This window comes from Mustela nivalis (assembly GCF_964662115.1).
Source record: "Mustela nivalis genome assembly, chromosome: 3".
Lineage (NCBI taxonomy): Eukaryota > Metazoa > Chordata > Mammalia > Carnivora > Mustelidae > Mustela > Mustela nivalis.
Genome location: NC_139022.1, coordinates 56,201,600 through 56,216,759, shown reverse-complemented (window position 1 = coordinate 56,216,759; position 15,160 = coordinate 56,201,600). Strand labels below are relative to the sequence as shown.

The 15,160-nt window shown below is 40.6% G+C and overlaps 2 protein-coding genes across 2 annotated transcripts in view; one reads left to right on the top strand and one right to left on the bottom strand.

Annotated features, from left to right (window-relative positions):
- Positions 1 to 15,160, top strand: part of LOC309861173 (uncharacterized protein) — a 734,084-nt gene that overhangs the window by 98,523 nt on the left and 620,401 nt on the right. The window lies entirely within an intron of this gene.
- The window catches only part of LOC309860922 (uncharacterized protein), a 112,711-nt gene continuing 112,104 nt past the window's right edge, over positions 14,554 to 15,160 (bottom strand). The window contains exon 12 of the mRNA XM_082723357.1: positions 14,554 to 14,927. Coding sequence (XP_082579483.1) covers positions 14,828 to 14,927 — 100 coding nt within the window. The 3' untranslated portion in view covers positions 14,554 to 14,827. The remainder of the gene's footprint in view (positions 14,928 to 15,160) is intronic.

Below are 15,160 nucleotides of genomic sequence, written 5' to 3'. Positions count from 1 at the left end.
GGCCATATTGACTTTAATAAAACATTAAGTGGTTTAATTAAATCATTAATTCCACCCCCAGTTCCATTTGTCAAAAGACAGTCAATGTAAAAATAAAATGGTTTCTTTTTTTAGCTGCTTCTCTTTCCTCTATAATTTATTAAGATGAGTCTATAGATTGACTTATTGCTATTCTGCCATAAAGCACTTGCTGTCATTTCAAGAATATAGCACTTTAGGCAGGATACAAGGAGGTATTGATTTTAAGGTGACATCTTTCTTCACTTTTCATAAAAGGATTTTTTTAGACAAATCTATAAAATGTGTAAGAATGTAAGAGGTTTAAGTCACAACATTATTACAATACTACTAAAATGATTATTAGCTTGTTTCTCTGATTTATGAGGAAAACTTAGGAGAGGTAAGTGAGGAATTTTAAATCCATATAATGGTAGTCATTACCTATTTTCTTTTCACATTAATTTTTATTTATGAAAGTAGAACAGAGATGGTTTTAAAAGTCAGTAATATCAGAAGGCTTAGAAGTAATCTTCTGTCTCCCCATGCCTACCCTGCAGTCCTACTTCCCAGAGAGAGGCAAGCCATTTCTTCAAGTATTTATCTCTATATTTAAAGATAATATGCTGTCTTAGCCTAGATTTTCTAAAAACAGATGAACTCAGGAATTAATACTTGGATACTTCATTTGGGGGGTATAAGCCCAGAGAGGTGAAGGTAAGGCAAAAGAGAAGGGAGGAAAAGAGAGCTACAAAGCATTGCCATGTGATGTGCTACGTGGCGAATACACAGTGTGCGTGTCAGGTCCACGTGCGACTTCAGCACACGGGCTGGGGGCAGTCACCCCACCCTGAATACTGTGCGGATGGGAAAAGGAAGGGAAATTTACCTGCATGGTTTCCTCTTGTCTCCTTTTTCTCTTCAGTCACAGTTCACTCCTTGGGGAGCTGCCTCTTCTGTCCTTTATTGCTGAGCCGTCTGGCCTTCTGGTGGCCCCTCCAGAAGCCTTATTCCCTATCTGGTGGTATTGCATTCCACTGAAGCTCAGGAGAGGAGGGTGACTTGGTGTGGGTAGGCACTCAACATGTGGGGTTTGTGGGTCATCCACGTGCTGGATGTTACCTTAACTCTGGCCAGCTGGGGCACTTGGCAGAGTGGTAAGAGGTGGGAGTGGGGGGCTTAGCTCAGGAGGCAGACAGCCTCCTTAGAAAGGCGATAGTAGGGTCAATGTGAGTGGCTGTGTAATACACATACTGTATTTATTCCTTGATTTACTGACTTTGGACATTAAATATCGCCTTCTTGATATGAGCTGATGAGCATTTAACTCTCTTAAATCTCTTTTCTTTTCATTTCTACTCCAATGTAGTCATATAATATTTTTTGTATTTTTGTCATGACCAGGTAAATTAGGTTACCGCTCAGCCAAGTAGTGACTGTAATTAGATTTTCTTTCTTACACAACTTTTATTTCTCCCGATTATCACAGGTTTTTCTTTACATTGTTTTCTAAGGACTTGTTTGATTATTTTTCATTGCCGACAGTGATCTCTTCGTCCAAATCCTCCCTCATAGGCTGTCAATTCCATTTTTATTTTTTTCCTCCCTTTATGACTTTTTTCCAGAGCCCTGAATCTTCTTGCTTTAATCTGGACTGATTGCTTTTCAGGCCTGATGGTATGGAATCCTTTCTTTCCCTTTTCTTGGGTACTCCTTTGTTTTGCTTGAACACATCTCACAGTGGCTTCCTAATATAAATATGGTAGCCATGTCTAGTACCTCTCCATAATCTGCTTTCCTTCCATCTTGGACAGATGAGAGGGTGACACTTCACTGCCTCTTGGCAGCTATATAGGTCATTAAGTAGTTCTGGTCAGTGGGTTGTGAGTAGAAGTAACATGTTCCAGTTTGGGCAAAAGTATTATCTTCCCCTATGAAGAAAGATATCATGCCATGGAAGATATTTGACCTGGAAAATACAAAGGAACAGGAATTAAAATAGAATCAAACTTGTCTGTAATCTAGAATTCTATATCAAGCCAGGTTATTAATTAAAGGTGAGGGGGAAATAAAAATCTTTTCAGATTGAAGTGGCTCAGAAATGTATTTCCCGTGAGCCCTTTTGTATCAGTCAGGAGAGACCAGAATTCCAGCAATGCTAAAAATCTCAATTGCTTAATAAAGCAAAGTTTGCTCTCTTGACATACTTGGAATTTATGTGAGTATAAGAGATTTTCCAGGTCAAACATCTTCCATGGCAATTTATCAACCCGGCCTTAATTTGGGTCTTATGACCTTCTCTGTGTAAGCATGATATCTTTCTTCATGGGGAAAGATAATGCTTTTGCCCAAACTGGAACATGTTACTTCGACTCTGCATCTAGTTGATACCATTCATTCCTTGAGTGTTTTTTCACTTTATGGCACAAAAAAGTATTCTAGATTCATATTGGATCTTCCCTAGTCGGCCTGGAATGAGACAATTCTCCAAGAAGGCTTGGCTTTCTTCTGGCAGAAAGTCAGCTCCCAGTCACTTCAGAGAGTACCTTGGCTTAGAAGCTACCTTGTCCAAGCTGCCTCTGGGCAGCCCCACTGAGGGAGGTATGAGAGTCTGTGTTAGAGTATACCTCCTGGAAAACCCAAACTGTGACTGAAGCCAAGTTTAGTCACTAGTTATATTCATTGATATTGGGGTATTGTTGTTCCCAGGCTCTCAGGGGGCAGAGGTATTGTGTATGTACACGTGTGTGTGTGTGTGTGTGTGTGTGTGTGTGTGTACACACACAAATGCATTTACAAGTATATTCTTTTATGTGTCTGTGGTAGACTTAAATATAGGCCCCCAAATGTTATCCACATTGGCTAATTGGATCGTTGGCTATCCACATTGGGACAACCAGTAACATTCAAGGGGGTCCACGGGTTAATTGGTAGTAATATACCAGCGCTAACTTTTTTATTTTGGTAGTTATACTGTGGTTGTGCAATAGAACTATCCTTGTGAAATGCACATCAATTTCTTGGAGAGTGATGGTGCATCACATCACTGCCTTATTCTCAAATGATTCAGAAATAAGTGTTTTTGTATATTACTTGAAACTTTTTTGTAAATTTGAGATTGTTTAAAAAAATTCAAGTGACTCCCTCAGCTTTTGCCAAACAGCTCATAGCATTACTTCTAGGCTGGTTGTTGATCCTCTTGGGCAAAAGGGGATGTGGAAGAAGACTGATGGAAAGTGCAAAGTGAAGGAATAAAAATTTATGGGGAACGTCATGCCACTGACCCCCCTCATCCTGAGAACTGTCTCCCAAGATTTGATTGTTTTCCACTGAAACTCCATTCCTTTCTCATTTCAGCTCCTTACCAACCCTCACCATTGCAACTATAGGCCACTAATTTGTTTTCTGATATTTTATCCCCACTACCCAGCTTAGTGTCTGGCATGTGGGAGGCTCCATAGTCATTTAAAAGATTAATTAATAATCATCTCTAGAAATGAAGCTGCCAATGAAGTCTTGAAAATATCAGTTAGTTCAGGCTTTATTTAACATTCTCCATTAGTTAAAGAACGAAGCAGCCAAAAATTTGTTTATTTTGCTTTCTGTGTTATTATTTTGAATGAGGTATTTCTATTTATGGCCTCTCCAGCTGCATACATTTTCCTGAGCAGTCCCAGTAATTAGCTTCCTGGAATATAATGCTATGTGCCAGGTTCCTCTAGTCTAGCTCTTTTATGCTTACCTGCTTGAGAGAGTTGTCGTGTCTTAAGAATTGATGGAAGAAGATGCTTTTTTAAGGATCACTTCATGATTTGGTTTAGCCTAGACTTCTTTTTTTTTTTTTTTTTTTAACTTTTTATTTTTTATATACATATATTTTTATCCCCAGGGGTACAGGTCTGTGAATCACCAGGTTTACACACTTCACAGCACTCACCAAAGCACATACCCTCCCCAATGTCCATAATCCCACCCCCTTCTCCCAAACCCCCTCCCCCCAGCAACCCTCAGTTTGTTTTGTGAGATTAAGAGTCACTTATGTTTAGTCTCCCTCCCAATCCCATTTTGTTTCATTTTTTCTTCTTCTACCCACTTAAGCCTCCATGTTGCATCACCACTTCCTCATATCAGGGAGATCATATGATAGTTGTCTTTCTCTGCTTGACTTATTTCGCTAAGCATGATACGCTCTAGTTCCATCCATGTTGTTGCAAATGGCAAGATTTCATTTCTTTTGATGGCTGCATAGTATTCCATTGTGTATATATACCACATCTTCTTGATCCATTCATCTGTGGATGGACATCTAGGTTTAGCCTAGACTTCTGAGTACCAACCGCCCTGGGACGCTTCTTTCTTTGAAAGATAACCTTAATTGGACTAGATTTTTGATGCGTCAACTGTGATGTGGAGAGGTTCTTTCTTTCCCATTACTCTCGTATTAGTGAAATGGTGAACTTGTAGATTCTTTAGATGCCATGGGCTTGGATTTGCTCTTTCTTCCTAGCCAGGATAGTATTTTGCTCCCTCGTAGAACAGAGAAGGTCAGTACCTCTAGAACTAGGCATTTACTAATTATCACATTTCCCAGCCATGCTGCCTGAAATTATAATAGCTCTGGTCACTCATGTCCTATGCAAGTACAGCATGCTTGTCATGAGACCAGTAGAATCTATTCTACCCCAAATTCAGAGTGCTTTCTTGCTCTTGCTTCTTGTCATTATAGAAAGCTCTCAGTGCAAGTTTTGGATTTGGGGGAAAATTACTATTTGTTTATCTTTTCATATGAAGTAATACAGCCATTCCCATGGCAGCATTCCTGCTTCTGGTGACCAAGTCATTATGCTTTGGGGACAGATCTCCTTTAAGAGGAATATAAGGAATTCACCTTATGATGGAATTTCCAGTTCCCCAGGGTGCGAACTATGGTTCCGTGTCCGTGAACTGACTTCAGGTCTTTAGGAGGGAATAAAAAAGAACCTAATGCATTTCTCTGAAGGTCACTGTCTTTTCTCTTCTCTCTACTTTTTCTACATTATTTACCAGAGTTTCTTGCTACGCCATGAGGTTTACTCTCTGCCTCTCAGACCACTACTTCTATGTTATACAGAGAGTTAGTGTCTCCAGTTCCATTATGCTCAGGTAACCTCCAGACAACTAGTTTTTACAACTTCTAACAGATTTCAGTTTATCTTGAAAATGAGAATTTAAAAAAAAAATCTTTCCACTATTTTTTAAAGGGAGTGAAAATATCAGATGAATTAGTTGCTGGAGCCTCTCTCCCCCTGCTTGAACACATTTACCTATAAATGGCTAGGGAGTTCTTCCATATAGTAGGGTTTATGTTGAAGATAATTTGGAGTCTCCTTACTCTTTACTCTCAGGGTAAGTACTCACTCCTCTTTTTCCGTATAGCTTTTCTTTATGATCTCACTTACCTTTGTTGTGTCTCTGCTTCAGTACAAAGCAAGTATTTTACTCTGTGGCAAAAGAGTATACTGAATGTCTGTTGCCTATGACACAATTGATCTACGATTTTAGGACTTGTGCTTTAAGTTATTTTTTATTTAGGAAAAATTAAAAAAAAAAGGTCTCTCGAGAAAACTGACAGTTTTAGGGGTGCAACTTGAGGCCTTGGAAAAGAATAAAGCTAATGCATGAAGGTGTTTGACCTATTAAAAGACCCATTAAGGAGCTCAATGGGTTAAAGCCTTTGCCATCAGCTCAGGTCCTGGTCTCAAGGTCCTGGGATGGAGCCCCACATCAGGCTCTCTGCTCAGTGGGGAGCCTGCTTCCCTCTCTCTCTCTCTCTCTCTGCCTGCCTCTCTGCCTGCTTGTAACCTCTCTGACAAATAAATAAATAAATAAAATCGTAAAAAAAAAAAAAAGAGAGAGACCCGTTAACATTGGCAGTAACTAACTGAGTCAAAGAGTTGCTGAGTAAGGAAAAAATTCCTTAGCGACAACATTTTGTTATCCTGAAACGATTCTATGACAGAGTATTGATCTGTGGTAAAAGTGCCAGGAGTGGTAGAGAATCAGCACCCAGTTATCTCATCGAATGTTCAGCCTAACAAGAGGCACAGGGACTAGGTAGAGGCAAGAACATGTCATGCAAAATGTAGCACGCTTCATTTTTAAACTCTGGTAATTCATTGAAAATAATGAGGTGAAATTTATGTCTTCACAGCTTGAGTAATGGTGCTTTAATAGCTAGTTTAGGATGCCACCCCACCCAGCAAAAATATTTGAGATTTCAGTGTCAGAACAATGGTTACTTTTAATTAAGAATGTATTATAACTCATTTAATCATGCCCCCTTCCCAGGTCATCTGAGTTATGGTCTGAAGGACAAGCCCCCCAGGTATCCACTATTACCTCATCTCCATTCTGGGTTCAGTATAATCGCCAATCTGACTCCATCTCCTCGCTCTCTTGTGCCCCCAAATCTCCGGCTCATGGTCAGCAAACTTGTATCTATAAACTCTTTTCTGATTATTCACTTGCTTTTCTTGTTCCAGCAGAAATTCAGCTCTTCCCAAAGGGACTTCTTCTCATCCTCTGAGTTTCAGTTGAATAGAGACACCTCTCTTGCCCATCTTATCTGACCAGCATAATTTTTATTCTCTATCTGTACAAGCTGGTTATTTTTCTCCTTGCACTCATTATCTTTTTTGCTTATTAAATTCATTGATTTATTTTGTTGTTTGTTTATGGCTTGACTCCTCTACTAGAAGGTCAGCTCTTCTATGGGAACAGAGATCTTGTATAGCAGGCAACTCTTCTCCAGAGCCTGACATACATTGAGAATGAGTGACTGAATGGATGATTATAGAGCTAACTTTTTGATTATTTTTTAAGATTTATTTATTTTTTGAGAGAGAGAGAGAAATACAGTGGGGAGGGGCTGAGGGAGAGAATCTCAAGCCGACTTCCCATTGATCATGGAGTGGTAGGCCTGGATACCACGACCTTGAGATCATGACCTGAGTCGAAATGAAGAGTTGGTTGCTTAACTGACTGAGTCACCCAGGCACTCCTGAGTAAATTATAAAAACTAATTTTATCTTTTCACTAAATATATGGATATATGGTCATCACTTTTTCCTGATAAATAGAATATTTATCAGTTAGTGATGGCCTAATGCTGCTTTTACCAATATTCAGAAGAAAAATTTAAAAATCCCATATAGGTTCATCAGGGGGCCACATTTACGTTACTTGGTTTTTGAAGCATTAAACTTTGTAGCAGGTCATGATGATCTTATTTGATATGGCGTATTGTCCTTTTCTCCGTAAAAAAGTTGGCAATTTTTAAGCTATTTCTCCCCCCGCCCACCCCCCTACGTATCTAGGAGTGCACTGACTAGCACCTGTAACTTGTTTAGCTGAATTGATGAATACACAATTCTAAGCTGCGTTTCAAACCAGGTATAAACAGATCCTGGAGTTAAAACACCATAGTTATGAACTGAAAAAATGGATGCTATAAGTGGTAAGAGGCTACTTTAAAAATATTTTTCCTTTCAGGATTGCTGTGGATAGGGTACCTCCATTATTCTTACTGTGTTTCAAGGACATTTTGTTCAATTAAAACCCTGTCATGGAATTTTTTTTTTTAAGATTTTATTTATTTGATAGAGAAAGACACAGCAAGAGAGGGAACACAAGCAGGGGGAGTTGGAGAGGGAAAAGCAGACCTCCCGCTGAACAGGAGCCCAATGTGGGACTTGATCCTAAGACCCTGGGATCATGACCTGAGCCAAAGGCAGACGCTTAATGACTAGAGCCACCCAGGCATCCCCTTGTCATGGAATTTAAAATGTCTGTCTTACTTCAAGGCTTAGGAATTCCTAGGTAAGATTTTTAAAAAGACGATAAATACACAAATATGTGCACACACAGATTCGTTACAAAAGATCAGGAGGATGTTCTCATGAAATAAGGGGGGGAAATGGAAAACAGCATATCATCCTCAGTATATTTTTGTGGAAGTCTGTAATTAACTAATTCACAGTAAATATAATAATGCTGAAAGAACTAGGGCTATATATAACTCCATCAGTCCAATTAGTATCAGATTTCACATGTAATTAACACTCCAGAGGAAGGTGAGAAAAGCTGGAATGAAAAGTCCATATGAGAGTAGAGTGAAACTATTGGATCACATTACTTTATGTTGGTGCAAAGAACAGATAACAGATTCCCCAAAACAAAATTCTTATTTATTTTGCAGCATAGAAAAATACAGCAGGGATCATTTAAAAATAAATTCATAATTACAGTGACTACAATTGAACAGATTCACTGAGCAAAACATTTTATTAATATCTACAAGTTGAGAAACTGGTAAAGCATAAAGGACAAATATGTATAATCAGTGGGAAAGTTGCCTGAGAGGGGGATTTTAGCAAAATAAAGGATTTGGTGTGGTTCAGTGGCATTCACCCAAGAGAATTCCTACTTCAAACTCACGTTCACAACGTAACACTTGGTTGCTTTGCTCCTAATCAACACGGTAGTGGAGCTCTGTGAAAGGTCAAGCTTGAATCCTGTATTATTTGAACAATGTCTACCAAAAGGGGTCTCTTGTTTTATATGTATAATTTTAATTACAGATTACTATATGTTTCTCATGATATTAAACTATATTGCAATTTCTTGTATAACCTAGTGACCAGTTTAAAGTATGGGGGAATGAATTATACGATTACGAACTTAGAAAAGCACAATCATTTCTCAAGCACTGTCGTTTAAGTATACTGATTTTGAAATTCAGTTGAGGGCTGAGTGTGCATTGTGCAAAAATAAAAAAAATAATAAAAATAAAGGTGAGGAAACTAAATATTGGAAAAGCCAAATGACTTAGTGGACAATACAGCTGGATGGTGACAGAACTGGGATAATATCACAGGCTGCCAGTTAACAGTGGTGATCAGTGGCAGCTTTTGCTATGAAAAACAAAGTCCTGTCTCTGACATAGGACTCTGCTGTCTCCTGCCAGCATCCAGGGAACTCTGGAAGACTTTCTCACTAAATTGCATAGTCATTCCAATAGGAATTCTTTGGCCCCTGGGCTCTTCTACACCATTAAACCCATTTAAGTAGGGTAGAATCTCAACCAGTGACTTCCCAAAGGGCCCATTTTCCTGACAAACTTCCCAACGATTCCACTTCCTGAAAGTTCCCTCTTCCTTCCTCCTCCTATTTCCCTCCAAACAAACACAGAGTGGGGGCTTCAGAGATCCTCGAATTTATTTTCTTACAATGTAAACCCACCTTCTTGGTCATGAGTAATTGGTCTGTTTGAATTTCTTTTTTTTTTTAAGATTTTATTTATTTATTTGAGAGAGATCACAAGTAGACAGAGAGGCAGGCAGAGAAAGAGGAGGAAGCAGGCTCCCTGCCATGCAGAGAGCCCGATGTGGGGCTCGATCCCAGGACCCTGAGATCATGACCTGAGCCAAAGCAGAGGCTTGAACCCACTGAGCCACCCAGGTGCCCCATGAATTTCTTAGAATCAGTATGGAAAGAGAGAAATTATTCTCTCATGGGGAACTAACCGGACCTGAGAACATACATACTGGAAGTTGTGAGCTACAGTCCTTTTCCTCCATGTGAATGACCACGCAGAGAATACCATTGTGCACATTATTCATAAAATGACATATATCTTACTTTGCCCAAGACATTCCCCGCTTATATCCAGTGTTTATGATTATGAATACTGTATTTTCTCAAAATGTCCTGATTTGGAAGCTGAATTATATGGTCACCCTGATCACCCAAGATTCTGATGGCAAATGTTAGAAGCTGGACTTGGACAGCAGCTGCCTAGATATTGTTAAGGGTTCCACCATCCAAAGTGAGAGACATAACGTTCAAGCACTTGGAAAGAGTGGAGGGACAGTATTTACTGCTTTGTGAGAGCAAGTGCCTCTGAACTGGGAAGTCTCCTATATCTTTTCTATGAAAAGAGAGGAACTCCTTTTTGAATTCAGTTTTTTGTTAGTGTTGCTGGGTAGGCCCTGTGTTATTGGTGATATGCGGATTAGCTCAGCCTGATGTGTTGATCCTTCATATGATGGTTACAAAGGCTATTCTACCTTATGCTCTGGCTGCTGACTTTATGAGTAAGCGGGCAAGCAATCTTCATGTGTGGATGTCGCCAAGACGCTGTGACTGTCATTGGGATTTTGACCTAAGTTTGTGCACTCATTCTCTCTGTCCACAAAAGTCAAGCTGCAGGGAGAAAGAAGAATGAAGTGGGTACACAAAAAGCAGGAGGACACAGAGAGATGAGGACTTCGGTTTTCTCCTTTGTTTCTATGCCTAGAGGCTACCTCTGAGTTTCATTCTCGCCTTAGTTTCCAGAGAGGCTACCGTTTGTTCATAATGATACCTTCAGGCTTAAAAGTTCTCTCAAAAACTTTTCTGTCACTAGCAAACCTTAAAGTCCGAATCCAAATCAGAATCTAAACTCAAAGTTAGCAGGGGTGCCTGGGTGGCTCAGTGGGTTAAGCCTCTGCCTTTGGCTCAGGTCATGATCTCAGGGTCCTGGGATCGAGCCCTGCATCAGGCTCTCTGCGTGGCAGGGAGCCTGCTTCCTTCTCTCTCTCTGCCTGCCTCTCTGCCTACTTGTGATCTCTCTCTCTCTGTCAAATAACTAAATTTAAAAAGTCATTAAAGAAGTTAGCAGATTTAGTTTTCATCGGTGATCAGGTCAGTAGCTGGAATTCATGTGTTGATGCGTTTACCACATGAATGTTGAGTGCTTAGTGAACACTGGACATTGAGCTAGCCTCAGGGAATACAGTAAGTCAGACAGACATATTCCTACCTGCCTCCAGTCATCAAACCAGAAATTACAGATGTGAGTCCTCCCCACTCATCTTCAGAAGATCAGGTAATCCACTAGCATAATTCAAACCTTGTTTGTGCCTCCTGAGTATTCATAGCCTGTGAAAAGTCACTGAAGTGAAATACTCCACTCAAGAATGGGTTCCATTCTATTTGTGTGTGTGGTGTAAGAAAATGGTCTAGTTTCATGCTTCTGCATGTGGCTGTCCAATTTTCCCAACACCATTTGTTGAAGAGACTTTCTCTTTCCCATTGGATATTCTTTCCTGCTTTGTCCAAAAAAAAAAAAAAAAAAGTTTGGAAACATATGAGGGATATTTTTCAACCAAAAATATACATGCATAAATATTGTAGATGTGAGCTGTGAGGTATTGTTAGAGTGGTTACTGTTTTAAAAATAGGATTTTACCTCCCACTCTGGACATGTCTTTGAAATGGTTTTACATGGCTGTTCCATGGATTTGAAGAGAAAACATTTTTTTTTTTAAAGATTTTATTTATCTGAGAAAGAGAACGAGAATTAGTGGGTGAGGGAAGAGAGGGAGAGGGGGGTAGCAGGCTCTCTGCTGAGCAGGGAGTCCAATGTGGGGCTCAATCCCAGGACCCTGGGGTCATGATCTGAGCCAAAGGCAGACACTTAACCAACTGAGCCACCGACACATCCCTAGAAAACAGAACTGTACTATATAAGCCAAACCTCTGGAGAAAGCATATTTTCTCAGAAATCAGGGTGGGTGGGGGACAGATAAATCCAAACCCAGGAAGGTGCTTGAGAAGTGATTTGGAAGCAAGGGATCATTGAAATCATGTTCTCAGGCTAAGTGGGCGAGGCAAAAAAGGAAATAGACTGATTGTGTGTGGCATTCCCTTTCTTAAATCATTTGTGTTCTTTGATTTCTTAATTTATCTTCACTAAATGTAATTCCCAAGTACAGAGCAGTCCGGGGATTTTCCTTTATAGCATGCACATTAAGTCAACAGATGAGGCAGAACAAGAATTGGAGTGAGACCAGCATGACTTGGGCCCATCAGGGACCTCCTGAGATAATTTGGACTTAGTTTAGGGCTTGCAGGGGTACTGATGGAAAATCTTCCAAGTTTATCAAGGATTTGGGCTAGCAGAGTTTTGACAGCAGCAGGCCAGTCTTGACAAATGTAGGGCTCTGAATAGGCGATACTATGTGGCATATGACCCAGAAAGCCTGACACTGTAACTTGGCCCTCTCTGTTAAGTCTACTTAAGGTGGAAACCCTGACAGAATGCTCCTTCATCTCCTCCACCTGCAGGCAGTGAGGTGAAGGACACAGGATGTATTCCTTCAGGAAGAGTCCACAGAGATGTGAGGTCTATGTGTAGCCAGCTGACAAGCCTCGTTAACGACACTCGTGTCGGGAGTTCACTGGGACCAGTCACTGTTCACTGTTCATTTCCCATAAACACATGGGACAGATACTATACTTATCCCCATTTATAGATGAGGAAACAAAAGCAGGGAGAGTTAAAGGAACCTGCCCAAGGTCACAGCCAGAAAGTGACAGAGCTAGAATTGGAACTTGGGCCTTCCGGTTACAGAGGACATGCTCTAAGAATTTTTCTGCCTCTCCTTAATGTTAGCAGGCTGGTGGCAGCCAGTTCTTGGCCCACATTAGGTGCTGAATGAACATTTATTGACTAACTGACCATTGGACTCACGGCAAGTTCTCCTTGATTTGCCAAAATGCGGGCTCGTCCTAAAATATGCAGTGAGATAGTGCATCTGTAGAAGCCCGGCCGTGCACTTTCCCCTCCCTCTTTTATCGATTAAAGATGGAAACCTTGTGGATCTTGAGCAATGTTCTTAGTCTTAGAACTGAAAAGTTCTTTTTGAGTCACATATCCCTTGAAAATTGTATCAAAGCTTAAAATTCTCTCCACATAGAAATGCTCACACACAATGTTGCTGGGGTTTTGCATAATGTATGGAATTGTTTAGATCTCTAGAACCTTCCAGGAATAACAACAGTACTTTCTGAGGAGTATCTTTAAACTTTGAACATTGATACCTTTCACTTTCAAGTGAGTTATACGACTGCTTAATTCAGGGAAAATTGTATTCCCATTTTATTGAGGTGGTTGCCTTTGTTTTTCTCCTTCAGGGGAGAGCTCCGTGCCAGCGTTACAGTTGGCTGTGGTCACTAGCTGGCTGCCTGGTAACGGCACAGTTTGTACGTTCTGTGGCAGGGCTCCAGAAGGGCTGAGCGCTCCGCTGGGGAGCGGATGTATGAGCTCCAGGTTTCTGACACGAACATTACTGATGCTGCCCCTGCTGAAAGACCTCATTATTATCATGGCAAGGACCGGGGGAACAAAGGGACCATTGTCAGAACAGAGGGCTATCTGTTATTGTTAATTGAATATTTTTGATTATGGTATTAAGTTGGATAGAGGATCGCAGCATGGCTTTTTTTGGGCATGGGTTCATTTGTGCAGCTTCTCTTGACAGGAGAACGAAGGAGCACAGGCTCCCACACTCACAGGCCTCCTCTGGCCGAGCTGTAGTGAACGACCGCTGCAAGCTGTCGCCATCTTTTTGAAGAGTTCACAGGCTTCTGGGGGTGGGGGGCATGGGAGGTGAAGAGTATAGGAGCATGGCTTGACTCTTGATCTCTTTTTCACATTTAAGATTCTCTGTAAAATATCCTTTGCATGAACCACGAAGCCCTCCGTGAGACCGTAGAGATATAAACAGGACGTGTTGCTGGGCTCCATGTGTTTTAGTCCTCAGGCAAAGACCAGGACTGTTGGACAACTTTGGGAAGTGGGTCATTACCTCATCTCTGTGAAACCACACTACACCCTTGGTCACAAGGAAGGGTCATAGGATGAGTGAGAATAACACTGGATGGAGGGATGAAGACCTGGGATCCGTTCCAGTTCAGCCAGGAACAACCTGTGTGATTTTCAACAGTTGACTCCCTTCCTGAGCGGCAGCCATAAAGAAGAGGACTTGAGCTGTACGGGTCTCGGGAGCTCTGAAATACTATTATTTTGTGAAAAGACGAGACCTCAAATTTTTTTGTTGTTGTCAGAAGCTCTTCCAGAGCACTTGAAGCTGACAGTTGAACTCCCTGCAACTTGTTTTCCGTGTTCCATTAGTAAGGGCATGGGACTTCCGAGTACCTCACAGAATTGTGGCCACACACTAGGATTGTTCCACTAAGAAACAAAGTCGATGCTTAGAATTCATTTTTGAATTTCTCCGAATGTCACTTCCAGGGTTAAGAGCAGGACATTCTTGATTTATTTTGTGTTTTCCCCTTGTAGTGTCACAGATACTCAGGTAATAATTCAGGTAATATTGTGATGCATGCCTTTGAGTTTTCTCCCCTAAGTGTAGCCTACTTTTCTTTATTTTATTTTTATAACAATACTTGTTATTATTTTCTTTCCTCAGGGAAGTCCTGGGAAGCACTTGGGCCAGTCGATTGTAAAACGGCCTGACAGAGATGACCTTGTTGAGTTGAATTATTTCCTCGCCATTTAAGTCACTTCATTTCTATGATCTTTATTTTTCCAAATATCACCTTCCCACATCCTGGCCTGTAGGCATTCTAGGAAGCCTACAGTCAAAGGACAGAGCGGAACATTTAACAAAGAATATGAAAGAGAAAATAAATCAACGTTTATTGTATTTATGCTTTCAAAAGACAGGGGTATGGGACATACTACATTTTGATGCTAACATGTGCAGCCTGAGGGGCAAAAACATGGGGGGTGGGGATTAATGATGTTGACGTAAGTTGTATTTCCTGAATGTTAGATTAGATTTTGGTGCGTTGGTTCAAAAACAAAGTTATGATCTTACCACAAAGCTTTAGTGTATCTGAGGAGCATTCAGTTAAATGCTATATAACGAAAAATTCTTTTGTTTCTTCCCACAGCAGATCGGTGATGATCTGTGGGCCCCTTCTCTTAAGATGAGGGTTTCTTTCACATTCTGGTCTCCTCTAGAGGTCGGTTCATGAAGTCTTGAATAGCCTGATGCAAAGGAACCCACTTTTTGATGGATGCTTTCAGAGCCGTAATCCAGCTGCCGAAATAACATTAAGCGATTTTTAAACAAACAGGTCATTTAAAACAATTACTGGGCTGTAGGAAGGCAAAACGTTAAAAAAATAATCTCTTAAATGTATTTCCTAATTGTTTCTTCTAGTTATTTAGCTTGAAATTAATACAGGAGGCCCTGATCCTTCGGTTTGGATTGAATGAAAAGGTAAGATATCAAATGTGGAATATACAATGGTAGCAAAGAAATAAAACTAC